At 48.7% G+C, this 22,389-nt stretch overlaps 6 protein-coding genes across 6 annotated transcripts; 5 read left to right on the forward strand and 1 right to left on the reverse strand.

Moving 5' to 3' along the window:
- Positions 1–147: 147 nt before the first annotated feature.
- AO090011000578 (complex I NDUFA5 subunit family protein) lies at positions 148–976 on the reverse strand (the record flags this gene model as incomplete). Its single annotated transcript, XM_001826139.3, has 3 exons — positions 148–217; positions 277–381; positions 435–976. The coding sequence occupies 3 exons, from the start codon at positions 974–976 to the stop codon at positions 148–150; spliced, it is 717 nt and encodes a 238-aa protein (XP_001826191.1).
- Positions 977–1,490: 514 nt separating this feature from the next.
- On the forward strand, positions 1,491–3,855 carry AO090011000579 (putative disulfide isomerase; the record flags this gene model as incomplete). Its single annotated transcript, XM_001826140.3, has 4 exons — positions 1,491–1,717; positions 1,771–1,852; positions 1,915–3,438; positions 3,499–3,855. The coding sequence occupies 4 exons, from the start codon at positions 1,491–1,493 to the stop codon at positions 3,853–3,855; spliced, it is 2,190 nt and encodes a 729-aa protein (XP_001826192.1).
- Positions 3,856–5,129: 1,274 nt separating this feature from the next.
- AO090011000580 (cytochrome b-c1 complex subunit 10) lies at positions 5,130–5,585 on the forward strand (the record flags this gene model as incomplete). The annotated part of the gene is made up of 3 exons (XM_023233019.1): positions 5,130–5,194; positions 5,275–5,422; positions 5,448–5,585. The coding sequence occupies 3 exons, from the start codon at positions 5,130–5,132 to the stop codon at positions 5,583–5,585; spliced, it is 351 nt and encodes a 116-aa protein (XP_023093563.1).
- Positions 5,586–6,726: 1,141 nt separating this feature from the next.
- AO090011000581 (amino acid permease) lies at positions 6,727–8,550 on the forward strand (the record flags this gene model as incomplete). The annotated part of the gene is made up of 4 exons (XM_023233020.1): positions 6,727–6,994; positions 7,044–7,155; positions 7,232–7,982; positions 8,035–8,550. 4 exons carry the CDS (start codon positions 6,727–6,729, stop codon positions 8,548–8,550), a joined length of 1,647 nt encoding a protein of 548 aa, XP_023093564.1.
- Positions 8,551–17,526: 8,976 nt separating this feature from the next.
- Positions 17,527–19,241, forward strand: AO090011000584 (uncharacterized protein; the record flags this gene model as incomplete). The annotated part of the gene is made up of 3 exons (XM_001826143.3): positions 17,527–18,304; positions 18,391–19,152; positions 19,216–19,241. The coding sequence occupies 3 exons, from the start codon at positions 17,527–17,529 to the stop codon at positions 19,239–19,241; spliced, it is 1,566 nt and encodes a 521-aa protein (XP_001826195.3).
- A 2,321-nt stretch (positions 19,242–21,562) lies between these two features.
- Positions 21,563–22,165, forward strand: AO090011000586 (uncharacterized protein; the record flags this gene model as incomplete). The annotated part of the gene is made up of 1 exon (XM_001826144.3): positions 21,563–22,165. One exon carries the CDS (start codon positions 21,563–21,565, stop codon positions 22,163–22,165), a length of 603 nt encoding a protein of 200 aa, XP_001826196.1.
- Positions 22,166–22,389: the final 224 nt, after the last annotated feature.

Consider the following 22,389-nt stretch of genomic DNA (forward strand, 5'->3'; position numbering starts at 1 on the left):
AGAGCATAAAGACATCAACCTTCTAATAATGGATATAATTTCGACAAGATAGCGTTCCTTTCCATTTGACACGCATCGGCTAATAAATACAAGTGGGGTTAAGGATCATAGAAATGAACAAGTCTTTTTATTCATCGGGGTCAGCCTTTATGCAGAGTCTTTGCGCTCAAAGTAGGACCACTGGCCAGGGGCGGGCTGTTCCTCTAGCTCCTCCCAACTTGTCGGACGTCAGCGAATTCCTTGCATGACCATACTCCTCGGAATTTGAGAACTTACACCTTGGACTTGGACATCTCGTCAACGAGCTTCAGCTCACCCTCTGCGACCTGGATGACCTCCTCAATAAGGCCGGCTCCAATCTGGTTCTCGATTTCGGCAACCCTTGGGTTAATTGTTAGCTTTGCTTCCCAAGAAAGTGCAACGTGTGAACGTACTGCTCTGCTTCCAAGGCGGGCTCGTTCTCCCACTTCATAGCATGAGTTTGGAAATCAGACTCGTTCTCTGCCTTAACCGAATCTTCGATAGCCTGGTGCCACCGAGCTTCTTCCTCTGGGGTACGGGCAGGGCCTTCACTGGTCGGCTCGAGGGCTTCTCCATCCCACTCCTCACCACGAGGATTGTCGCTTCCATCGCTGCGCATGACTGCCGCGTACGTGCCATCTGGGCGAAGGAGAGAGGCGAACCGCTCAGGTTCAGTACCAATAGCCTTCTTCACGCGCTCCAACCAAGCCTCATAGCCAGGAGGTTTCGTAGATTCGACAATTTGCAGGCGGTGGCGGGTTAAAGCCTCGGTAGACTGGCGGTAGACGGAAGACTCGGGGAAGGCCTTCAACTTCTGCAGGGTAGTTGTGTAGAGATAGATCAAAGTCGGGCGGGGACTGGGATGAGTGACAAGGCCGGTGATACCGGTGGGAGCGAAAGGCTCCAGGTACCGGGCCGGCTTGACGTTGGCCAGCAACCGGAATGTAGACCTCATTGTAATAGGGGGGGTATATGAGAAGAAGAGGGGAAAGAATTGACCCAAAAAGGTGAAGGATATGAGGGCCAATGGCAGACCATGTAATTTAGTATCTCAGGTTGTCATTGACTTCGGGAGCGAAGTTGAGGTTCCGTCGGGAGGCGGAGAAACAGAGATTCCACCAGGACGTTCCGGCCACTTTCATCTGAAGGGAACTAAACTTATCGATCTCTCCGCGCTTAGGGGGTTTACCCATTCTCAACCCGCATTCGAGACCAGCCTTCGTCTTGAGGACCTGCGGATTTGTCCGCAGATTTCTCTTCAGGTTTAAATATAATCGCCTGCTTTGGTTTTAGAGCCGGTTTCTCTGCGGTGGTTGTTCCAACTTGCTGTGGCCACCGAGCCGCATTTCGACACTCGTTCTAGGTCTTCATGTGCCACCCGTAATTTCTTTGGCAATCGCCCTTTGTTCTTACGTTCACTTTCCTCAAAGACAACGCATCAGGGTCCTAGACCTTGACTTACAGTCAGTATGAGGGCATCCTTGCTGGCGTGTTCGCTTCTCTCTTTATTCTCTATCCCCACCCTCGCTTCCCCTTCCGACAAGGTCCTTGAATCCAGAGATGGTCGACTTGTGAAGAGAGCCGACGATCCCGTCGACCCGGGTACCCTGTCTACTACCTTCAACGGCGTTGAAGTGCCTCCTATGAAAGACTTGACACCTGATAACTTCGAGGAAACCATCAAGGACGGCTACTGGTCAGAACTCTCTATCATTTCGGTGTCTAGATGTCGACTCTAACATCTACTAGGTTTATTAAGCAATTCTCTCCTGCCTGCCCGCATTGCCAAAAGATCGCTCCTACCTGGCAGACGCTCTATGAATATTACTATGTAAGTTCTATGGCTTCGTCCATTAGGAAGTGTGCTCATTCAAGCCCGCTAACAAACGGTAGACTTCGGATCCTTTGGCCTCTTCCTCTTCGAAACCATCCGATACTAAGTCTCTCAACTCCTTCCATGGCTTCTACAATTTCCATTTCGCATCGCTGAACTGCCAGGCCTATGGCGACTTTTGCAAGAAATTGGATGTCAAGTACTTCCCGCAATTCTCGCTGTATCACAATGGTGAAAAAGTAGAGGAGTTCACGGGAAAGAAATCAATGGAGGGGCTGAGCGAGTACGTTGAAGACAAACTTGAATCGATCAAGCCTGGGTCTCGTCCTGCGAAGGGGGTCAACTTACCGAAGCCCGGCGCCAAGGGCGTGGATACGAAGGCTGAACCAGAGGTCCCTGCTGCTAAAGACAAGGACCCCGAGGCAGGCGCCAAGGCTGGTGAAAAGCACAATGAGCAGGTTTCCGCCGAGGATGCATCTTCCGAGAAAGCCTCCACGTTGAAGAGCAAAACGAAACCGAAAGGGGGTCCAGCAAACCCTCAAGGAATCTCTGTTCCCCTCACCGCCGAGAGCTTCCAGAAACTTGTTACGACCACACAGGATCCCTGGTTCATTAAGTTTTATGCCCCATGGTGTCATCATTGCCAGGCACTTGCCCCTAACTGGGCGCAAATGGCCAGGGAAATGCAAAACGTTCTCAACATCGGAGAAGTAAACTGCGACGCTGAGCCCAGACTTTGCAAAGATGCCCATGTATCGGCCTTTCCCACTATGTATTTCTTCCGCGGTGGTGAGAGGGTCGAATACAACGGTCTTCGGGGTCTAGGCGATCTAGTCAACTATGCCAAAAAGGCAGTTGACGTTGGCTTGGGTGTTCAGGACGTCGACGCCACTTCCTTCAAGGAGCTGGAGGAGAAGGAAGAAGTCATTTTCTTGTACTTCTACGACCACGCTACGACATCGGAGGATTTTGAGGCTCTGGAGCGCCTAACTCTTAGCTTAATCGGCCATGGACGAATTGTGAAAACGAACAGCGCAGCCTTGGCTGAACGGTTCAAGATTTCAACATGGCCCCGCCTTCTTGTTGTCCGAGACGGTCGAGCCAACTACTATACTCCGATTGCTCCCAAGGATATGCGAGACTTCCGACAGATCTTGGGATGGATGCGCACTGTGTGGCTACCCATAGTCCCCGAGCTTACAGCCTCCAATGCTCGGGAAATCATGGATGGCAGGTATGTGGTTCTCGGAATCTTAAGCCGGGGACGCTCGGACGAATTCTTGCAGTCAAAGAGGGAGCTGAAGAGCGCGGCTCTTGAATGGATGGACAAGCAGGTTCAGTTGTTCCAATTGGAACGGGCAGAACTTCGAGATGCCAAACAGCTCCGCATTGAGGAGGCTGATGACCGTAACGACCAGCGCGCATTGCGAGCTGCCAAAAACATGCGCATCACTATACGTGAAGATGACAAGAAACAAGTCGGCTTCGCGTGGGTTGACGGCGATTTCTGGGAACGGTGGTTGAGAAATACGTATGGTATTGATGTGGCAAATGGGGAACGAGTCATCATCAACGATCACGATGTGAGTACCCTCCTTTGGGGAAGAAGACGATTGTTTTGATATTCATGCTAATCCGACCAGAACCGACGGTACTGGGACTCATCTTCGAGCGGGTCTCCTATCCTGGCCTCGCGTACTTCTATTCTCGAAACTATTCCTCTTGTGATCGCCAACTCCCCTAAGTTGACACCGAAGTCCACTGTTGGCACCTTTGAGTCTGTCTTTTTCTCCGCTCGGTCCTTCATCGTCAACCACCCCATACTCTTTGTCCTCATCCTGATCTTCTCGGTTGTTGGCGCGACGTGGTTGGCACGAGCCAGAGGCCGGCGTGCCGGCCGCGGTGGCATTCTTGGTGTCACTAACGGCAACAATGGTTTCTTTCACCTTGATGGGAAAGAAGGTCTGTTGAACGGCGGCTCAACTGGAAAGGTTGATTAGTCGACGGTCGATGATCCCGGAAGAATCATTTGTACAGTTATTATATTCATTTTTACCTCTTTTCCCTCATGACCTTTCCCTCCCTCCCTCCATCCTTCAATTCGCTCGCGTTGATTTCACCTGGTTCTTTATTGGATTTGTAAGGTTTTAACTGTGTTCTATATCTTGGTATTGATGATGCCCTTCATATATCTCGTTCCATTTTTACATTGATCTCCTGGTTCAAGCGGCGTTCGGGCGAGTGTTGTGCTGTCGGCAAGCTCCTCCATAATTTGTATCAGACACGCGAGTGCCTTATTAGTACCTATACAGATTACAAAAAGCAATCACTTTATATTGCCAGTGGGAGAAAGGTGATGAAGCCTTAGTTAGGGTACAGTTTTAAAAGCAATGTCCTGATGCCACCTGGTAGCCTTGATAGGCGACAAAAAGGGAAAGAAGATGACTGGAACAGCTTAGGATTATAATTATCTTGGAAGTCTTTACATTTACTTAATAGTGACCAAATCTGATATTCCAGAATCTCATACTATACAAGGTGCTCGAACTACTAACCGCGTTGACCTTGAATGTAAAAGCGAGGCTCTGATTCGACAGCCCATTTGTTTCACGTGATGGTCAATTGGCGGATGGTGATTGGTTATCAGGTTGCCGCAAGCATTGTGAACGTCGCGGAGTCTCCCGGTTTTCTACGACTGCCTTGAATCTCAGTTGCTGCTGTCAATCATCGCTTTTTTAGAACGGTTCTTGCTTAGGTCCTACTTCTAAGTTTATAGCCAAGATGGTATGTGTATCCCACTCTGAAATTTTTACGTTTTAATCGGGTTAAAAGCCCGTTCACTCTCCGAGGACTCGGGTTATGAGTGTGATGTTCAATCGCACCATAGACCGGCTTTCAGCAGAGAAACTTTATGAAACTCACCAATTGCTAACAATTTTTGTCGCTATAGTTCTCTCAGACCCTTCGCCGTGCTGCGGCCCAGACTGCTGGTGCCTACCGCTCTCCTTTCGCTCCCAAGTGAGATCCCCGAACTTCCAATGGACAGTATCGTATCACAATGTCCACATGGGCTGTACCTGTGCCCTGGGCTTGCTTGACTTGATCTTGGAAACGGTCTTTTGATCAATCTTCAACCCTGGGTGTGCGGCCAGCAAAGGCAGCCCACGCCGTGTCGCCAGGGTTGAGACCTACATAGCCGGCGAACAGAGAAGCCCAATGAGATCGTTGAATACACAACCGGAGGGATAAGGGACGCCTGCTAATTCGAATCCTTATGGTCTCCAGGTACACTACTCCTCTTAACTTCCACGGTGTGACCGTTGGCGCTGCCACCAAGTAGTGAGTACCACCTGTTTTATACTCTCATTCATATTTCCCCACCTTCATTATTCCTCGTACTGACTGCGTTGCCATCACAGTGCCCAGATTGCCGCCACTTTCGGCGCCAGCGCTGGTGTCTTCGCTCTCTTCTTCTTCGGTGAAGTTCCCCGTGTCCGCAACGATATCCTGCGTCAGCTTCCTTTCTTCGACCAGTACTTCGACCGCACCATTGCCCCCGAGGACAACGTATGTACCCGTTTCCTTCACCTAGGAATGCCGATTCGCGACGTGGCATGCTAACAATCATGTAGCCCTTCTAAACCTTTCCTTACGAAGTACGATCCATCAACCATATCCTACTCGCAGGGATTTCTTATGTTTGCGCATATGCTCCCTATCAGCTATATAGTGGAGGAAGGAGTCGGTTCTGTACTGTGTAGAATAGCAGCGATGAATTGTGACAGCACATAGACACGCCTCCTTAATTATCACTTCCTTTGTTTCTCATGCCTCTGTTAGGTACTGCAAGTGTGCCTCGGTGATCAGTGCGTTTCCGGCATGTCGGGGCAGCCCACAGCCAACCGTCCTGCTAAAGATAGGGAACGATATATATGCTTAATGATGGTTGATGGTTGATGGTTGATTGTCTGGTGACAAAATCCATCCACGGTCAGGGTTTCCCATAAGGGCAGGTCCAGCCTACTTCAATAGTACTATCAAAGTAAGATTATATTTCAACAAAGAAAGACTGATCGGATGAATAGGTTGTTATCATGTCGAATCAAAATCATCCGTAATGCCTTTATCTTCTGGATCTCATTCTTATCAGAGGTTGAACATTCGTCGGTTGAGACGCCACCCACCCGAGCTGATAAGAAACCCCGGCTTTTGTGTCTTGGGCCCCTTACTAGAGCAAGACAGGTCGAAGCTATGTGACCAACCTTCTTTTGAACTGGCGCCGCCTGGAACTGCCCTGCTGAGTATGGACTATGCCGCCAAGCTTTGAAGAGCTGTGCGATTCAAGCGGAGTAGACCGATGTTGCTACAACATGAATGGTCTACTGCATACAAAGGAGAGTGTGACCAGATGCCAAGCAACAGTAACCCCCCACCTGGGAAGTTCCTCCCAGCTTCACCTTCCATGTCATTCGCAGATTACTTTTATCGGTTGAGATATCATCCGCCAAAGAGAATGCGTCTCACCATCATGGTTTCGATCCTAGGGGGTGTGGATACGCTTCCCCCCGTGCAGAGTGCATGGTTACTCTTGATATAACTACTTCGATACGCAACCCCTGCCCGGGACATATTCGCGTATATATTCCTTTTTCTTCCCCCTCTCCGGCAGTTCACCGTTGAGGGTGCCACTGAAACGCTATATTTGTGTCACAGCGGCGTCACAGACTTTTGGTGGCCCGGCGACAATTCCGTGGTCAGCCTGGAATGACTGGTTGTTTATATTATCCGCTCTCTGCAGAGATAGCTGTCTGCCCGTCTAGAAATATTATCAAGATCCAAAACGATCCTCGATTGCGAAGGACGTCGTCACCATGTCTTCCGTGAGCAAGTCGACGCCTTTAGATAAGACCACCTTGAAGGGGTCAGTATACGCCGATGTGGACCATGACCCGGTCACCACGGTGTTGCCGAATGGCGACGTGCCGTATACGGACCATGCAATGGATGCGGATGAGAGGGTTATTGTAGCCCTGGGATACAAGCAGGAGTTCAAACGAGAGTTCTCGTTATGGACAACATTCTGCGTCAGCTTTGCTGTGCTTGGACTACTCCCGTCATTTGCAAGCACAATATACTATGGTAGCTATCCTGATGCCGGGCGGACTTTAACAGGCTGACATCCGTCCAGGAATGGGCTATGCGGGCACAGCAGGCATGGTCTGGGGTTGGATCATCGCCATGGTGTTCATCCAATGTGTTGCCATGTCAATGGCTGAACTGTGTTCGGCGATGCCAACAAGGTATGTCCACTTCGTTTTCTTTCGCGTCCACCAAGCGCTTGTTTTAGTTGTCTTTTATTGAGACTAACTTCACCAGTGGCGGTCTCTACTATGCTGCTGCAGTACTCGCACCTCCGGGATACGGACCATTCGCGGCGTGGATCACCGGGTGGTCCAACTGGATTGGACAAATTACAGCAGCACCGTCGGTGGATTTTTCGCTGGCTGCGATGATCCTGGCTGCAGCGTCGATACAAAACCCGGACTACGTGCCTACTTCCTGGCAAACATTTCTCCTTACCACACTTATCATGATCCTTCACGCGGCAATCAGCAGCATGCCAACGAAATGGGTTGCGCAGTTTAACTCGTGGGGCTCAACGTTCAACATGTTTGCGCTCATTGCTGTCATCATTGCCATTCCGGCCGGGACGAAGAATGAACCCAAGTTCACCCCGTCGAAGGAAGTATGGGGGACAATCACCAATCTAACCGACTTTCCGGATGGGGTTGCAGTGCTCATGACGTTTGTCGGTGTGATCTGGACCATGTCTGGGTACGATTCTCCGTTCCATTTGAGCGAGGAATGTTCCAACGCAAACATCGCCTCTCCGCGGGCCATCGTGATGACCTCGGGCGTCGGGGGCTTGATGGGCTGGTTCTTGCAGCTTGTAGTCGCTTACACCGTCCTTGATATCGAGGCGATAATAGACTCTGATCTCGGGCAGCCTTGGGCATCATACTTGCTGCAGGTGATGCCTCAAAAAGCCGCCCTGGGAATACTCGCTTTAACTATTATGTGGGTTCTCGATGGGCCAGGGATGCATGGTAGCCGCCTCGCGAGTCACGTACGCCTATGCCCGCGACGACTGCTTTCCTTTATCAAGGATCTGGAAAAAGGTAGACAGTCGCACCAAAACACCCGTGAACGCTGTCATCATAAATGCCATTCTCGGGATCCTTATGTGCCTCTTGATCCTCGCCGGGGATGTAGCGATCGGCGCTCTATTCTCTATTGGCGCCATTGCGCAGTTCGTTGCTTTTGCGATCCCTATTTGCATCCGGGTGTTCTTCGTTGGAAACCGTTTCCGACGGGGACCCTGGCACTTGGGGCCATTTGGTCCCTACATTGGAGCAACGGGTGTGCTCTTTGTGCTGCTGATGGTGCCAATTCTGTGCCTTCCCAGTGTGACAGGGGATGACCTGACACCAGACCTGATGAATTGGACGTGTCTTGTCTGGGGCGCTCCGATGCTAGCGGTAACCATCTGGTGGGTGGTAGATGCCCACAAGTGGTTCAAGGGTCCAAAGGTCAATGTGGAGCATGCCATCCACCCCGTGGAGGAGGAGGAGCCCGTCGTTGTTGATGTGGGGTTCGATGGCGGCGAAGAAGAATTGGACCGAAGTCAGGGCTGAGGCCATGCCCTGGGGGGTACATTTACACAACTATAGATCTAATTTCGCTTTCTGATCTTTCCTATCACAGTCAACTTTGCATAGTATGGATGTAGCATATCAAAATGACGGTATCTTCTGTCCTCATACACACCGACATCTCACAATGTATGATATTAGTCCGCAGGCAAACCTGAAGCTGAAACGATGGTAGATCGTTAGCCAAACGGTGTAACGAAGTGAGGCGCCAGATTCGACATGTCACAAGGTACTAATTAAGGAAATGATCGAGATTTCAGCCGAGGCATTCCCTGAATATCAAATCCTACCTTGCAGGTGAACAGCGACCGCCTTACATCTCTCGAATGTATCCCGTTGCCTACACTATCACGAATCTGAACTCGGCATATGGACTGAGTGCCCGTTATGTACTTGGGGGAGTGATGAAAGAACCGAATAGACCGTTTGCCAATGCGAGTCATGCTCTTGGTGAGTGAGTGTCCTAGACTAAGTGACAAGCGTATATACATAACTGCGATCAATTCATCAGTATGGGATAATTGTTTGAAACTATCCCATTCACACTACCTCTCGAGTCCATATACAAAGCTGAACCAAACATGTCTTCATCTATTAATAACTGCAATTCCAAAATGACCTGGATTCGGAAAATGTCGAGTTGTCCCACCTCGACAAACTTACAAACATCAACTCAATCAACCGGCAAACCTAGATGACGTACAGCTTCTACCCAAGTCCACTCAAGAATAAGTATAAACAGCCTCACATTGAAACCCTCAAGCTCCAAATCTATCACTGCACTGACATCACCACAAAAACAGACCCTCACAGCGATAACCAAGAAAAGCCCACCTGCACATCAAAAGCACCATCCACATGAGAGATCACATACGTCCTTCCCTACACAGTCCAGTCCATAAGTACACTACACATACAGCTACATCACCGCGGATAAGTCCGATGCAAGAAGGTTTCGTCGCCACCTATCAGCGGCACGCGTCCAGCTGCAAGCGTCCTTGCATCGCGTCGTTAGCCTTGCGCACAAGCCCTTCCTGGTCCTGTACTTTGCGCCGAGGTACCTGGTACACTGCATAGCCATCAGATCTGGATTTCCTGTCGCCTGCAGATAAGAACGACGTGCGTCATTTTTCGCTGGGTATTCCTTGCATATCATATTTGTGGATGCATTGTTTTACTGGGTTCTCTTATCGACGGGAGATACGGAGTACAGAGCTATGCTATTCTGGGTATGTGCTACTTTGTATACTTTGAGATGGATGGACATTCTAGAAGAACTCAAGATGACTGACAAACTTACTTTGTTGGATCCACTGGTCCGCTGTCTACATACATTCATACTAGCTATAGAGTATAGTACGAATCTAGATATATAAATCAACTCAAACCAAACCATCTATCAAACACATTTAAGCCTATATTAAACCCACAACTCATTAATCTCCCAAATACTAAAACACAGAAACAATACACCCTCCACCTACACTACTCACACAGAGAAAAAGAGAGAGGAACAACCCAACCCAACATATCCCCTCCCCCTCTCAAACCCAAACCTCAACACAATCCTCAACTCCCAGATCCACAAAGTCCCCACAACGGCTCATTCGAAAAGCCGCTTACCCATCCATCCCCTCCCCGAGCAAAAAAAAACACCTCATCTAGCCGATTCCACTCGCAATTCTGCAGGTACAATATGCAACATTGCACAATCGGGCTTGGCTGAGTTCTAACCGAGCCGATATCACCACATGATTTTCTATTTTAAATATGCTCCATGGAAAAGAAGGTTGAAGATGAAACCGACTACCCCTGAGTGAGAGTTTATGATTAAGCTCTAAGGGGAAGGTGAATCTGGATCTGGATGCTGAATCAGAATCATAATCAACTGGCGGGTGTGCCGTGGACTCTTCGGTTCGGTAAATGGATACGAGTGAGTGAGTACCCGCTTGCCGGGTTTGGTTCTGGTTCTGCGTTCCTGTTTCTCGGGCGAGAGGATGCTGTAGGTGCGGGTTTTTTTTTGGTCTTGGTATTTTGTTTACTGCGTAGTATCTAGGGTTTCTTTCTACTTCGTGTCGAGTGAGGCTGAGGTTCTATTCATAAGTACGTATAAAATCTGTGTTATTATCTAGGTATCGTCGAGTATGCTATGTATAGTCAGGGAAAAGGGATATACGCATGGAGAGGTATGTATGTATGTATGTATGCATGTACGGAATTCTCTCAATGCAATTATAATTGATTCGTGTCCGGTGTTGATCAATGTAACTCCCATATAAATCACTCACTGTATATATAAAATTACATCCCCCATGTAGATACTACGGAGTACGTAACTCATAATAAACCCAAGACCAGGATATCAATTTATGCTTAAGATTACAAGAGCTCCAGCACAAAAGTGTAATAGATCAATGATCGGCTTATTCTATATTGTGGCTGAGGACGCATGACTACAGTATGTAGATGTCGACGCCTTCTAGAAAAAGATTCTATTTTCTAAAGTATCTCCACGGGATCCATGGTTATCCGTTTGTGTCAAATTTCAACTACCGTGCGAGGCAACCGAAGGGTTCGGATATCTTGTCAGATTTGGGATTTTCATTATTCATTCTTTTTCATCGTCGGGCACTGTTAGAGGAATCATGCGGTCAAGCCACCGGCGGACTAAAATGTTGACCAGCTGTCCCGGGATTCTGGTGTAAAGAAATAGGAAAAGGTAAACTAAATGTAATGGATGCTACGTTGCGAGTTCTAGTGTACTTTGTGGTGTTCAAAAAGAAAATTTACTCGGTATAGATTGGCGTTATGTTGACCGACCTCAGGAACTCAATTCTCTCAATTATCAAACATCCACTTATGTCATCTTGCAGTCCAGATCGCTTGTATTCCGTACTGTGTACCAACACACTTTGTACAGAGTACAGTAAGTACACCCCTGAAGGAAAAGAGAGACCGCTTGTGGCGTTTCTCGTAAAGCGGCGGATAACTTCAGACCGGATGTCATTGGCTCGCTCACCGCGCGAGATGAAACGGAGCCGATCCAGACTTTCCCACTTCTTGTTCGGCTTTACTCCGGTCTGCACCGGAAAACCCACCCTTCATGGGTAAAAGTGGTAAAAGTGCCGAGGGAGGAAAAAACCCTGAAAACCAGCCAGCCCTGGAACCCGAGAATGCCCGTGTCCCGGATTCGGCGGAATGAAGAAAAATAAGAATGGTCACGGGGGACTAGTAAAGTGGACGATCTGCAAGCGAAACTTGCAGTAGTTTTTCCTTAGGGGTGAGGGGCGGATTTTCAGTAGGTATGATGGTTAGTCTCGTTTAGCTTCGTTAATTAGTGACCTAGTTGGGAGGTACTACCGTACTAGGTACCTCGTACATCTCGTTAACTATGTTTTGTTTGGACCAGCCACTGATGTTTTTTACTGGGCTGAGAAAACTGGCCATTCCCTGCCACGTAGCGGTTGGCTAGTTAAGTTTATTGACGGACGGTGGTGTTGTCAATAGAGCCATGTATGTACAGTGTTGTAGTATGTACTCGCTATCTGGGTAGAGAAAACGAGTCCAATGGGAATAACGGTCTGATGGTGTTACAATCACCGCTGTATTCCACATGAAGATGGTATCGTCAGTAAACCAGACTCGGTCAGTCGAGGAGGAACAAAGTTTGGTCGTAGAAAAGTCGATATTCGGAATCGGTTCAAACCTCGGCTGAGGCCAGAAAGGTGAAATGAATACCTTATGATCTTAGGGCTCTGTATAAGCTATCCCCAATATGCAATACTACAGTAGCACCATGACATAAGGGGAAAAGAAGCTATGACACCAGGACGAGTAAGGCAGCCCAACAGAGAAGAATCAATAGCCAAGCTTTCGATAAACCAGAGGATTATTTCCTGATTCACCATAGTGGAATCTTCAAGGGCCCTTGGGGAAGTCAAGTTCAACTATACACAGTAGTAAATTGTACGGAGTTCTCTCCGTATTCCTACTACTACTACTACTGAAACCTACCCATGCATACGATCACTCCACACCGCCTGGTCAGTCGTTCTCCGTGGAAGTTTCCATGAGCGGGCCATCGGCTCCTCAGGTGGAGCAGACTGCCGTGATCGGACCGCCACATTGGGCGAGGTGCAGAGGGTAATCCACGACCTTCCCTCAACGGGACTAGTCCGATATTCCTTGGAAATCTCACAAGTGGCAAGTTGGGCGAGGTGACTCTTGAGTTTCTCCCCGTACGGAGGACCAACCCGGAGATAGTGGACGAGGGTACGGATCACTTGTAACAAGATACACTTCGAATTGAACCCCAATTACTCCAACGACTGAATTCAATCGTGGGATGAAATACATGGTCATTCGATAGTGTTTCTCGTTTCCTTGGGATTGAAATCCTGTATCACCGCATGCTCCGTCTGCCAACCATAACTCTGAACATTCGCCCGAGGTGCGCCGTGACCACGAGCGAATTTAATCGCCAATCTTTCAACCACTCTTCCTTCTCGTCTTTTCTATTTTAGATTTTCTGCCACATTTGTGACAAATTCACGGAACGCTTCTTCCGGAAATACCGGGAGGCGGAATTCTTCGTTTTGTACAAATTGAAATTATTCATCATCGCTTAGAGAGAACAAAAAAAAATATACGGGATGTTTTGATCGACCGTTTCATATGCTGTCCCCAAAGTACGTGCTCAGTTTTGTGGTCAGATCAGATAGTCGGAACAATCACCATGCAATCGATCCCATCTTTGTCTAGTGGTCAAGGTCCACAATCGAAGCGGGAGAAGCTCCCAGCGAAAATCTCCTGGTGGAGAATAGCCGCTTAACTCTCTTGTGAAGCCTAAAACTCAAGGACCCATCGTCTATCTGTTTTGATATTGCAAATCTGGTCGACGGCGTCTGCAGGAAAGGCAAAAATGTTAAAAAGCCTTTATAACAGGAAAAAATAATGATAAATGAATACATAATAAAATTTGTTAATCGTGAGGGAATTTTAGACACACCACTTTTCATCGAACGACACTACGCACTTAATTAATGACGAATGATATATTAAGAGAGTTAATAATAGTGTCAATTATCTGTCGATGTGATTCATCATACGTGATTGATTGGGAGGTGGCAATGACACGGCAGTCTGAACCACGGAATACCCCCTTGGAAATACGATTCCTTTCTTGTTCTCGGGCTTACTTCGTAGATACTAGGGGAGAAACTAATAATCCTACTGATCTGATTCACTCACTCGGCTGCATATGAAACAAGGTGCGTGGCATCATTTCATTGTCAAGCCAAAAATCTTCTCATGCTATCCGTCGGGTATTAGTCAAAAGTACCGTCGTGAGGTCTAGAAGGTCTGATGCCTACTGCTTACATCACCCCCAATGAGAAACTGCATCCCTTGTAGATATCGATTTGTAGATGTATCTGTGGTGTAAACATGTAAGTATTATCAAATGCTTTCGCGCCATTGCTAGTGCCTAGAACCTGCGATCGTCAGTGGTGTGAATGGACAGTCTTAAGTTTCGCTACTCGTACTCTCTTTTGTATCTTGCCCTGAGATCTATGTTATATAAATAGTTTAGACTCGAAGCCATGTACGTACAATACAATGGGAACGATCTAGATGAACCCAACTAAATTCACACTGAAACATGAATGAACCTCTGTATGAATTGATTGCCAATGGGCAGTGGATATTAATAGCAAGCGATATATCTATACCTGCGATAACCGATAGGAATATACGCTTATCGTAAGAATATAGGTCCAAAATGTACCTCCGTTGCTTCCCGCTGTGACACGCAGACATATCATCTGCGGGCTGACTGTCTACGATGTCGGAGGTGGTATGATAGTGGCGACGAAGGAGTGCATATGAGGCAGGTTGCCTTGGGAAGTGTACTCCCTATAGTACTGTATGTATGTAGATGCAAATAGATCATGGCATTATATGCGGGAAGAGGAATCTGTATGATATGTGCTGCAGGAATGGCATGTCAGATGGCACTATATATACTACCCTGACTCAGAAAAATGCTGCTTCTCCAGGGTTGATGACATTCCCACATCGAGCGGAGCCGGGTGGAAACAACCATTGTTCATCTTCAAGGAACAGGCTCTATCACTCCACAGCAGCAATGATAACTTTGATAAGGTTCTGCTCATGTGGGATGGTGGATGTGCCATGAGGACTGAGCGCCAGCATTGGATGGGCTGGGCGGGACTGTCAACTGCGGAGAAGGGGTGCAGGAAGGTCCATTCCACCTTCCGCCTTATTTTGGGACTATATTGCACTCAGAGAGGGCTTAATTGAACCTGTGAAAATGCCATCCAGATGAGGAATGCATTCCTGAATCCTTCCCGCTGCGCCCGACACCGGCCCAATTGTTTCACTTGAATGCAGCCAACGATACAAGAGGAATGAGAGCGCGATCGGAATTGATTGTCCGTCAGAACAGTGAAGGGCGTGTGGTATCGTATCATGATGTATGTATGGTACCTACAATACAAAGTACATACTACCCGATCTTCCCTTCTTCTTGTCCAGCCAATAGTACCTCTCACACCTGAGGCACTCGTCTTCCATTTACGTAGCCATGTCTGAAAGCAGACTAGGTCGTTGTCACCAACGAACCTCTCTTCACAACCCGACTCCATCATCCTGCAAGTCTAGGTGCCCGCCCCTCTATTCACTTATCGTCGCCCCTCATCTAGCGCTGGTCGACCTATGCTTATCATCACATCCTAGAGGATGATAATGACGATTGTTAAGGATGATCGACTACACTTTTAGGGCGGGACTTGGGGGGGGGGGAGGTAACTTTAGGTTACAATAATTAATATAAGTACACATTGCGTGTACAAATATAATTATTACAATCATTCTGTTTTCCTTTCTTTCTTTCCTTTGATTTCCCTCTCTTTTCTTTTCCTTTCCCTTTTTTCTATTTTATTTTCATTCTTCTCTTTCTCTTTCCATTTCATTCTTAGGTTCTTTATTGGTTCTAAATAAATCTCTTAGCTCGAACGACCAACCAACCGATTGTCCGCTTGCGTTGGTAATTGGAGGTACCCTGTAAACCGGTAACGACAAGTTACTGCCAAGTATCTTTTACGTAGCCGTATGCGGCAAGGATACTATTATGGTACTCCCCGACAACTGTGTTCGGTACACGCCCGAACTTCCCTCCCACCACCTTCGTCATCTTCTGACAAGACCTTAAGAAAAATCCAAAAAGAAAAAAGAAAATTAAATTGACCAACCGACGCCAACTACCTAGGGCGGAATGGTGTTTTCATCCTTTCTTTTTCCTCTGCTTGCCGCGCTACTGCCTGCCAAACTGTCTTCCTCCCCCGGTCGATGTTCGGAATTGGTTGTGACCGCTTAGCCGACTTTGCCGTTTTCTGATCCAGAGCGAATGATTCGACCATTTCTTTTGACTTTGAGATAGTTTATCGTCTAGTAGATGAGCCAGAGATTTACAGTATCTCAACCGTAGAACACCAGATTTGCCTGTTAACGGTTCCAAATCCTACATGATTGGAAACTTAAACATGCTTGAAATACCAGCAGGAAACATGTCGATTACTCGGCTCTGGTCGAACTCTCGGATCCCGGATAGTGAGGCACGAATCAAGTGGACGGCAGCAGTAATTGTTCTAAATGTTGGGTGTTGACCAGCGTAATAATAACAGAAATAAATAATACATGACCATTTGATTTTATTTTTCTCTAGCATTTTCTGGTTCGACATTTTTATTTTATTTTATTTTATTTTATTTTATTTTATTTTTCCTCTTCTCTAGGCGGCTTTTTGCCTCCGCGAGTTACGATCGTCACCGCCCTCTCAACCTTCTTCAATCGGTTTAGTACTAATCGCCTTTTTTTTCTTACTCTTCCTTCTCTCCCTCCTTTTCCCTAAGGGTGTCTTGACCTTCTATTCCGAATCCTGACACTTATTTTTTTTCTGCCCTCCCTCTTAACTTTGCGCCGCCGCCGCCGTTCGTCGCCCCCCTTTCCCCTCCCTCCATTCCCGTGATTAGACGGCTACCTTGGGTGCTGTCGTTTTGGAAAAAAAATAAAAAATAAAAATTATTATTATTTTTTTTTTTTACCGTGTTAACCTTTTTTTCAATTTTCAATTTTTTTTTATTATTCTATCAATTCATTTTTCTTTTTCCCCCTTCGCCCCCCTTTCTTCTTCCTTTTCATACTTGTTGTGGACTCCGCACCTGTAACTGCACTGTTCCTGACAGTTTTCATTTGATTTTAAAAATTTGTATCTTTCTGAAAATCCTGGTCCCTTTCGCGCATTGTTGACGCGAAGCACTAGCTGCTTTTTTTTTTCTTCGAAGCACTGCTGGTTGTTGTTAGACCCACATACACGCCGCCTCGCTGGTGGATCAGGACCATTGACTGTTGACAACGTGCGGATAAAAAGAAGTTCCCACACAACTCGATTTTCCTGGTGGGTGACCGTGGGGAATTCACGATTAAGCATCTCGACCTCATCCTGACTTCTTTTCTGCAGTGGAGTCGCACTTGTTCCTGTACGCCCCCATCATCGACTGCAAGGATCCTTGAGCGTTTGCTGGTTGAGGAATTGATTGTCCGATCGAATTTACCCTCCGGACGTCTCCATATCCCCGTCCTATCACCGCGTTAAGTGGGAGGATTCATTCCGTCGAAAGAGGAAAAGCAAAAGAAAAAGTACCAGAACAAGAAGAGAGAAAAGACCTACAGGAGGAAAACTCTGCAGACAGTGATCCGTTTCTCGTTTGCAGTGGGAATTGGCAGTCGAGAGCACACGTATCACGCTTGCCTGTTCGTCAAAAGACCAGCCGGCGAAAAGGTTTTTCTCGTTCTGCAATCGATGATCGGGATACCGTGAACCCTACCCCCAGTCCAACTCTGTTCTTGCCCTCCATCTGATATCCTCTCCGCTTCATGATGGATCCCAGATCTCATCCGTCACGGCCCCCATCCACCAGCTTACCCCAAGGCTCCACGCCTCTCCCGACTACTATCTCGAGTATGCCAATGCCTCAGTACACCATGCAGGCTCAGTACCCTGTGTCCCAGCCTCATACTCTCCCCCCGCTGCAGCCTCATCACAGCCAATCTCCTGCCCCTCATTCCTACATGAGCCAGCCGCCGTACAGGCCGGATCTGTCGAGGTATCCCACTTCTACTCACGATGTATACGCGTCGTCTACCGCTCCTATCATGCCTCACACCACCGTGGGTAGCCTGCCTCCATCTTCGTTCCTCTCCCACCCCAATCCGCAGGCGCAGCCCCAGCCTTCGCAATATCCTCCACCTCACAGCGTGCTGCCTCCGGCTTCTAGCGCGCAGACATATCCGCAGCCGATCGCGCCGGCACCCCCGCGGGACCGCCGGCCGGACTTTTCTGGCATGCCTTCCGGTGCTTTCAGCTACTCAGATGGCAAGGGCTCACCTTGGATGAATCCGGATCCCGTTGCGGGCGCAAATGGTGCCTCGCCCTACGGTGCAAAGGAGCCTCCTCGCACTCAGGTGGTTGGCTCTCAAGGCCGACGCGGAATCCTCCCGAGCGTTCCGGGACGCGCCACGCCAGTCACCAACGGTGTCAATGGCACGGCGAAGAACACCACAATTCCGGCCAAGGATGCCGATGGAAAATTCCCTTGCCCGCACTGCAACAAGACCTATCTCCACGCCAAACATCTGAAGCGCCATCTGCTCAGACGTGAGTTTCCAAATCCCCTAGATTGGAGTTGATGTGGAGTGTGCCGAGAATTCTTAATGTCGCTGACAATTTGCTTTTCTGTACAGATACCGGTGACCGCCCATACATGTGTGTTCTGTGCAAGGATACTTTCTCCCGTAGTGATATTCTGAAGCGCCACTTCCAGAAGTGTTCGTTACGACGCGGCAACCCGACGGGAGCGACCCACTTGTCGCATCCCCAGGCACATTTGAAGAGGTCTCAAGCTGCGAATCCTGCTAAACCGGTTCAGGATGAAGTCAGTAGTACCGTCTCTCCCGCCACTGCCCTTCCGGGTACGGCTTACGGCGAGGGGGCCGTGAACGGTAACGGGCTGGCTTCAGGCCGACCTGGGTTCACGGATCAGCAGCCTCTGGGCTATCCGATGTCGTCGGTCAATGGGATGAACCGTGGTCAACCGGACGATGCGTTCCCCGCTGGTCAGCCACATCAGAGAGGCCCCTGGCTGGCGGCTCCCAAGCAGAACCCGTATCTGGCGCAACCTGGCACTGATGTATCTCAGCAGCTGAGTGTTGACCGTCCTTCCTATGAACAGGTAAAGCCCCCGGTGGTGCAAGACCCTAAGCGCCCAGTAATGCCTGGGCCCACTCCCAATCACACTGGCGAAATTGACTGGACTTCGATGTTTCAGCCCGGAGCGAATGATGGTTACATCAACCCCGTTTTCCCCCAATCCATGGCGTCTGGCCAGGAGCCGATCCATGCTCACGTCGATACCGAACGGAAATTCTATCCTACCACAACCGGTGGTCCCCAGGAAGGTGGCATGAATGGTCTTTACTTGGCTTCGACCACTTTGGCCGGTGATGGTAAGTCACGTGAATCCTAGTATGCGATCGGAGCGTCATCTTAGACTCACACAAAGAAATCAGGTACCGTCCAGCCCGCGAGGCAATAGTGGCGGAATGAAACGAATGCGTGACGGTCGACTGCGTTGTTGATTTCGGACATTGTTCGTGCAACTCAAGATGGGAGCTTTGTATAGTCAAGTTTCTATTTGGTCGGAAAACTACTAGGTCTCTGAACTATCTTAATGAGTCTAGCTTGCTGAAGACACGCGCCAGATTACTTTAATAGGGATTTACGGGTCACTATATGGAATCTGCGCCGTTCCACCGTTTCGGCATCGGCTGTGCAGGTGCGCTTTGACTGCAATATCGCCGCGACCGAGATTTGAATCCGAAGTGTGTGGGCTATGTCGCAAACGTCCGGCGTTGCTTCCCTGATCGCATTCGACCTAAACAGTTTATTTATTTTTTTTTATTACGAAATACGGTCACCTGTGTCTGGTTGTTGGGTTTCAAAATTGTGACAGCATTTTTATACGGCGAGTGCAATCTTGTGGTGGTCCTGGTTCAGTTTTGTTTCTTTCCATCCATTATGAGTGGGCAGATGGGATGGTGTGTGGCTTTTATCCGGCGTCCGACAAATAGACCTGGGCATGTGTTTCTTGTGTTTGTTCCTGTTCAGCTTTGCATCGTTTTTCTTGCAATGTGCACCAAAAGATTTCGTGTGGGATGGCCTCTGTCGACTCTTCGTTGCGATTCGCATTGTGTTCTGTTTCATTACTGGTCGACCCCCGAGCGCGCCGGCCGAACTGAGCAGCGTTCGGGTTTGTTCTGCATAGACCTCACAACCGTTCTGATTCGATTCGCATGTCGTTCCCCCGACCAACCATGTAAGTACATTCGAGGTGTTCTGCTCGGACATATGAACTTGAGCTGGACTGAGGTGTTTTTGTTCATCTATGTTTGTTGATTTTCTTTTTCTACTTTTCTACTGTGTTCTGGTGTTATCGTTTCGTGTCTTTTGTCCTCCATCTCTGCTCGAATTGTGTGAAAAAAGGTAGCCATCTGTTTCTTCATACGTGTCGCGGCTGGGTTGCCCGGCGGACGTTGGCAAGGGCTCCTACGCCTCCTACAGCGTTGGAGAGCCTGGTCGGTGAGCTTCTGCTGATGTGCGTTTGGGTGTGCCCCTGGTCAGCCCCCCATGATGTGTTATACGTCGGTTGTCTTGCTTGTGTCTATTTGGCTGCATTGTGTCTCATTTCCTTTTCTCTGGCGGGGGTTTATGGCAGGTCCTGGACTGGGAGCGAGGCAACTCGTGCTCTCGGCCAGGCTGGATGGAGAAAACATTTGGGTGGAATTACAGGAAAAACGCCAAGGGAATCCAAAATTAGAATATAGACTCCGATCGGATTAGATTCTCGAAGCAAAAAGGGATAATGAGGGAATTAAAAAAGAATCAAAATTACAGATCAAATCAAATCATATTCCAATCTCACATTCAAGCGTAGGATATATCACATAATCATGAGGAGACCATGTATAACCAACTAATGTTTCATCATGCCACCCGGGTACTGAGTCAGTAGTACGTAGCTGGATCCCGTGATGAAGGCTCGATAACTGAGGATGCCTGGTCCAGTGACTTCAGACCCATTTGCCCGGAGAGCAGTGGAACCCGAGAATTCCCTATGGAGAGCACTAGTAGGAGGTCCAGACTATGGATTGTCAGATGCCATTAAGTCAACCCCACGTTTCTTCTGGTGAACTTCCCCTCCGCGGATAGTGGATTAGGGGTATCCGATTCGTACGAAGGGGTTTGTGCTGTATTCTAGTGACTAATGATTACGATGGCCTTAAGAGAGGTCAACTAATTTACTAACATCTGCCGCATAGAGCAGACGAGAAGGAAAGCCAAAAACCGGAAAACGAAAGGAGAGGAAGACGTCACTCTGGAGTTTCTTTATATGCGCCTCCACTGATTGGCTCCCCGACCACGGGATGCCTCGGAGAAATCGATTGGATTGAGGTCCCCTTCCTCAAACTTTGGCGTCCTATTTTCTTTCGTCCTCCTCTTTTTCAAATCCCTCGCCGCAGACTCGCCGATCCTCATCGAACTACTATCCACTGTGCATGTGTCCACTGTCCAGGGGTACTTTAGTGTTATGTTCATCTCGGTTGAGATCTTGACCGTTACTTAGCGACCCTTCGCCGGTATTCGGATGATTGCCGCCAGCCCTTTCCCTTGTGCCGACCTCCACTCAGATCTTATCTATATCTCGAGAGCCCTGTCGCTGCCGCGGGGAACCCTTCCTTGGCTCAAGATACAAATACAACAGCACTCGACGTGCGTAGTCAATCTGACTGCGACACCATTGTCCAGCCTCCGATTCATGCTATAACGATCTGCCCCGTAAGACTGGTCTTCGTCACGATGTCCACCAACCGTCCATTCCTGGCCAACTTTTTGGCGGCGTTTCGCGCCCAGTCAACGTATAAGGCCTCGGCCGCTGGTTCCCAGTCGGCCACCACCTCCTCGTCTCTCTCGCCGACTCAGATATCACAGAGTGCCCGTGCTATAGCAACCAAGGCAAGCAACTCAGGGGCGTCTTCTGAGGCCGCCTCTACGACTCATTATCATCATCATCACCATCATCATCATCACTCATCTTCAGCCGGCGCTTCCCACTCCCGACCCCACTCACACACCCGATCCCCACTGAATCAATCATCTCCTGCCGGGGACTCCCCGGTGCCCTCGTCCTCGGCCACTCCACCAGCTCCCTCATCCCCGCCAACCCCGGCTTCATCCAATCCTATTCCGATTGCCAATGGACCGGACCGTCAACGACGCGGGAGCGACAGCTCCAATGGATCGGGCGGGTTCCGAGACGCTCTGGGGCCGGAGAAATGGTACATCGGCGGGAGGACGCCCGGCGGAGAGGAGCGTTTCTATCGATTAGGGATGGTGACGAAGGGCGGCGGCCGATTAGGCGGGAGCGGTCGAGTGGGAAGTATCGACCAGTTGAGCTTGTGATTGATTTATTTCGGTTAGCCTTTTGCGTATACAAGTTTTTGGAACGACGTCTACGGTATTAAAATGTTGGCTTGGCGTTCGGTTTGCGCATGAACGGCGTTTGGGTTTTGGATGAACTGGAAACTGAAAATGTCTTCTTTGGTTTCTTGCTTCTTTGCCTCTCTCGGGTTGGATTATATTCTGATATACCTTGGACTAACGTGTACATGAAGTCTTGGGATTTG

Source organism: Aspergillus oryzae, chromosome 7 (assembly GCF_000184455.2).
Source record: "Aspergillus oryzae RIB40 DNA, chromosome 7".
Classification (NCBI taxonomy): domain Eukaryota; kingdom Fungi; phylum Ascomycota; class Eurotiomycetes; order Eurotiales; family Aspergillaceae; genus Aspergillus; species Aspergillus oryzae.